The following is a 5,000-nucleotide window of genomic DNA, read 5'->3' as shown; positions in this document are numbered from 1 at the left end:
TTCGCTTCATTGTGGCTTTTATACCCTAATGCTGCGATGGCGTCCAGACGTCGCTGCACCCAAACCCTAAACCCTAAACCCTAAACCCTAAACCCTAAAGACGGTGGAATTGCAGGGGTGGTGGTGATTCTTCCGGTGTGCGAATGAGAGCGTAGGATTTATTTAGGGTTTGGAATGGTCGCAGTGGTTCCCAGGGTTTAGGGTTTAGGGTTTAGGGTTTAGGGTTTGTACCTGAATCGGAATGCCATTGGGGACTGCAAAGGGATTGGAGTGTCTCCGCAGCAACGGAGCCAAAGGCGAATTCTGAGTGCCGCTGTCTCCTTCTTGGAGCAGCTCAGCGCGGTAAGACGGAGACACTGTACCCCACGAGTCACACTGCAGCAGCACGCATCTGCAGCAGCAGCAGCAACAGCAGCAGCAGAAACAGCAGCAGCAATAGCAGCAGCAGAAGCAGCAGCAATAGCAGCAGCAGAAGCAGCAGCAACAGCAGCAGCAACAGCAGCAAACCCTATAAACCCCTCAAAACCCTAAACCCTAAACCCTAAACCCTAACGCCAAACGAGCAACACACGCTCCTACCATCTTGTGGAACAAACAATCAAACATACACATGCACACACAAACTCGCAACTCCAAACCCTAAACCCTAAACCCTAAACCCTAAACCCTAAACCCTAGGCTGGACCTCGAGGGGTTGACGACGTGGTTGTGCCAAAGAGGATCCACCAACAACTCCGTAGGCAGCTGATGAAGCCAATACGCATCTTCTCGTTTGTTCATATAAATACGTCCTGCAGCAAAACCCTAAACCCTAAACCCTAAACCCTAAACCCTAAACCCAAAACCCTAAACCCTAAACCTTCAGTCGGCGCACAGGCCCCCGTGTGTGCTCTCCAGTGCGTACCCTACCCCTATAGCAAAAGCAACACACCCTCTACGTAGCTAGCTGTCTAGCTAGCTAGAAAGCTAGCTAGCTGTCTAGCTAGCTAGCCGCCTAGCTAGCTAGCTGTCTAGCTAGCTGCCCCATCGAGCCCCCTTAGCTAGCTAGATAGCTGCGTAGCTAGCTAGTTAGCTCTCTAGCTAGGTAGTTAGCTGCCTAGCCACCTAGCTAGCTGCCTGGCTAGCTACTAGCTAGCTACCTTCGTAGTTGGGGTCCAGGTTATGAATGATGTGAAAGAAAGTGCTGTTCTCAAATGTAGAACCGAAGAAACCGTTTTTTGCGTATGCGGGAATCAAAGATGTCGGCCAATCGTTCGTAACAATCAACTGCACCCACAAACCCTAAACCCTAAACCCTAAACCCTAAACCCTAAACCCTAAATTCTGAACCCTAAATTCTGAACCCTAAACTCGTAGGATGTCGATTGACCCTCAAGTAGTACCGACAATACAAAGGCATCAGCACAACCCGATTTGCCAACAGCGTCAAACCCTAGGTATCTGAACCCTAAACCCTAAACCCTAAACCCTAAACCCTAAACCCTAAACCCTCGGCCGACCTGTGGGATGATGCGTTCGTGGCAGAGAAGCTCCAAGGCGCCCTTAGCGAAGGTTACAAGCATTCTGCAATATCCACACACCAAACCCTAAACCCTAAACCCTAAACCCTAAATCCCCGTGCAGCGGAATCATGGCCGAGGCATCAGCACGACAGGTGCAGCCACATGTTATGCTTTAAAGGGTTTAGGGTTTAGGGTTTGTGAGTCCCAGGGTAAGCTTGATGTTTCGCGGCAGCTTGCCGGCTGCTTAGGAGGGGCGCATTAGGGTTTGCTCCAGGGCTGGGGTTTAGGGTTTAGGGTTTAGGGTTTAGGGTTTGACCTTATAGCGTCGATTCCATAGAATTCGGGGTAAGGTTGAGGGAAGATAGAAGCGTGATGAATAAAATAGAGTTGAACGTTCTTAACCACACAACCCCGGTGGATCCCTGCACCCAGCCACAAACGCTAAACCCTAAACCCTAAACCCTAAACCCTAGGCACCCGCGAAGTCTGTGCTTCAAGCCTGCCCTGCTAGGGAGCCTAAGGGTTTAGGGTTTAGAAAGAGAGCGCGCCCTAGAACTTAAACTATCAAAAAGGGTTTGGAGGTTGACATCACCGTAGGGCTTAGGGTTTAGGGTTTAGGGTTTAGGGTTTAGGGTGTACCAAGTTTAATGAATTCGCCGCCAACGTGCACTTCGACATTGAAGGCATGGGAGATCCCGTCCCTCTCCAAATACCCTCTCTCTCCCCGTCTGATCCGCAAACCCTAAACCCTAAACCCTAAACCCTAAACCCTAAACCCTAGAGCGGCAAGCTTTAGAAGGAAGGGTTTAGGATGGGTGTATTACTTGCCTGTTCCTGTCGTAGTAGGGAGAAATGACAATCACCTCTTGGCCAAATTCCTGGAGGCGCACATTCTCCAAACCCTAAACCCTAAACCCTAAACCCTAAACCCTAATCCATAAACCCTAAACCTCGCAAAAGCAGCGGTGATCGCTCTGCATCCTTAACTTTGCATTGGAGGAAATGGAAGGCCAGGGTTTACCGTTCAAGGTTTAGGGATTAGTGCTAATGGCTTAGGGTTTAGGGTTTAGGGTTTAGGGTTTAGGGTTTAGGGTTTACGGTGGCTAGGGTTGTTGAGAGCTCATCCACCATCACCCCCAAACCACCGACTGTCGACCATTTGCCTAACTCCGGCGCAACAAAAACCAGCGGAGTTAGTCGGTTGCTTTGCAATACCTGAAGCCAAACCCTAAACCCTAAACCCTAAACCCTAAACCCTAAACCCTAAACCCTCATCCCTGAGCACTAAAGCGTAAACCCCTGCTTGCCTACTGCAGATGATACCAAACACACCCTGCAAAATGCAGATAAACCCTACCAGTGCACCGGAAAGCTACAGAATCCTAAACCCTAAACCCTAAACCCTAAACCCTCACCTCATTTGCAAGCATAAGGCCGCGATTTGCTTTGGCATTCCCTACAGGGAGACTTTCTCCTTCAACCAATCGCCTCAGGCGAGCGAAGAAGGAACAAGCTGCGGCCCCACACAAATCCTAAACCCTAAACCCTAAACCCTAAACCCTCAGGTTGATGGACGCATCCGGCATTGCAGCGAGCACAGCTGCAAGAAGTGAGCGTTCAGCTAGCGGTTTAGGAATTTGATTATTTGTTTCTCGCTGGAATGAGGGTTTGGAAGTAGGGTTTAGGGTTTAAGGCGAGGGTTTGCAGTTGAGGGTTTAGGGTTTAGGGTTTGCAATTAGGGTTTAGGGTCTGACCTAGCATCCCATCTTTTGCGAAGAGTTTCGACTCGACGCAAATATCAAAAAGCGAGAGCTTATTCTTTGCTAGAAGGTGTCCTGCTTCAGGTCTATCTTGCTGCTGCTGCTGCTGCTGTTGCTGCTGCTGCTGCTGCTGCTGCTGCCATTCAAGGCTCCCGCGCGAGGCCCACGCCCAGCTGTCTCCTTCGCCAATATGAGCGTCTGTGAGGAGCTCGGCGTTGTCTAGGGAAGAGAAGAAGCAGCTTGCTGTTGTTGCTGCTGCTCCTTTTGCTGCTGCTGCTGCTGTGCTGCTGCTGCTGGGGCCTCCGTGCGCGCGCAGCTGCTGCTGCTGAGCCTGCCAATCTGTCAAGAGGTGCTGCTGCTGCTGCTGCTGTTGCAGGTGTTGTTGTTGCTGCACAATCGGTTGCTGCTGGTGCTGCATGATCTGTTGCTGCTTTGCTGCTGCTCCTGCTGTTGCTGCGGCTGCTGCTGCTGCCTGGTGCTGCAGCAGTTTGCTGCGGTAATCCAGCGCGTAGCTGAGTAGCTCCAGAAGGTCTGCTAGATTGTCCAGAGCAAATGCTTCTCGAGCAGCAAGGGGCACCTGCTGCTGTTGCTGCTGCTGCTGCTGCTGCTGCTGCTGCAGCGGAGCAGCAGCACGGTGCAGCAGCTCTAATATTAAGTTGGCGTGGGGCCTCCGGGGGCGGCTTCCCCTGCGGCTTTGGTTGCTGCTTTGTGTTTGTTCTTTACCTGCAAGAATAGGAAGAGAGAGTGTGCTTCTGCTGCTGCTGCTGCCGCTGCTGCTGCTGTTGCTGCTGCTACCTAGAGCAGCAAAGGAGAAGGTCGGGAAGGTCGGGGCTTGATGCCGCATGCGTCGCAGCAGCACTTCTAGCCGCAGCAAAGAAGAGCAAAACAGAGACAAGTAAAGAGGAGGTAAGCACAAAACAATGCTACGAGAGGGGCGTCCTATAATAGCTGTACGTGGCGTTGCTGCTGCTTCTTCTTCCTCCGCTGCTGCTGCTGCTGCTGTTGTTGTTGCTGCTGCTGCTTCGCGTTGCCAGTGAGAATCTGCCCGTTTCATGGGGCTGCGAGCAGCAGCAGCAGCAGCAGCAGCAGAAGCAGCAGCAAACTCTCTCTGACTGTTGAATGCGAAAGAATAGCTGCCGCCTGACGCTGCTGCTGCTTCTCCAGCCGAGGGAGAAACAACTGCTGCTGCTGGTGCAGCAGCAGCAGCAGCAGCAGCAGCAGCAGCAGCAGCAGCAACAGGGAGGGGAGACAGGAAAGAGGGAGGCTGTTCCTTGATTTGCAGCTTGCGAAGACAAGCAGCAGCAAATATATCGTTAGCTTTGCGTCTCAAGCCATGTGCTGCTTGAACTGCTGCTAGCGCTGCTGCTCCTGCTGCAGCGTCTTGCTGCTGCTGCTGCAGCATCCCTGCTGGCATCAAACAATATAGAGGGGGCCTCATATCGCATATAGGAAGGAGACAGAAAGCTCGGTGTAAAGAAGAGAACGGCTTCAAAGGAGGAAGTGCAAGTGGCTGCTCGAGCAGCTCCTGCAGAGGCATCACATTAGGCATAATGTTGCTGCCCAGACACCACTCCCCGCTGCTGCTGCTGCTGCTGCTGCTGCTGCTGCTAGTGCTGAAGCAGCTGCAGCACGACTTGTCTGCCTCGTTCTTCCGCAGCACAAAGTTTGAGGCAAAAGAATAATAAAAAGAAGAACAGCTGCAATTCATCAGGTCGCAGTAACCCAGCACAAAGCGCCT

General features: G+C 52.0%; 1 protein-coding gene across 1 annotated transcript in view; it reads right to left on the bottom strand.

Annotated features, from left to right (window-relative positions):
- Positions 1–5,000, bottom strand: part of EAH_00022950 (glycogen synthase, putative) — a gene marked incomplete at both ends in the record, with an annotated part of 17,191 nt that overhangs the window by 1,231 nt on the left and 10,960 nt on the right. The window contains 11 exons of the mRNA XM_013396894.1: positions 1–53; positions 232–391; positions 686–791; positions 1,140–1,266; positions 1,500–1,563; positions 1,819–1,924; positions 2,142–2,244; positions 2,366–2,404; positions 2,601–2,717; positions 2,918–3,015; positions 3,257–4,959. The exon at positions 1–53 is cut by the window's left edge and continues 92 nt beyond it. Of these exons, the coding sequence (XP_013252348.1) occupies positions 1–53; positions 232–391; positions 686–791; positions 1,140–1,266; positions 1,500–1,563; positions 1,819–1,924; positions 2,142–2,244; positions 2,366–2,404; positions 2,601–2,717; positions 2,918–3,015; positions 3,257–4,959 (2,676 nt within the window). The remainder of the gene's footprint in view (positions 54–231; positions 392–685; positions 792–1,139; positions 1,267–1,499; positions 1,564–1,818; positions 1,925–2,141; positions 2,245–2,365; positions 2,405–2,600; positions 2,718–2,917; positions 3,016–3,256; positions 4,960–5,000) is intronic.

Source organism: Eimeria acervulina, genomic scaffold (assembly GCF_000499425.1).
Source record: "Eimeria acervulina Houghton genomic scaffold, Eah_scaff170, whole genome shotgun sequence".
In the NCBI taxonomy this organism is placed as follows: Eukaryota; Apicomplexa; class Conoidasida; order Eucoccidiorida; family Eimeriidae; genus Eimeria; species Eimeria acervulina.
The sequence above is the reverse complement of the archived record's forward strand: the minus strand, read 5'-3'. Positions and strand labels throughout refer to the sequence as shown.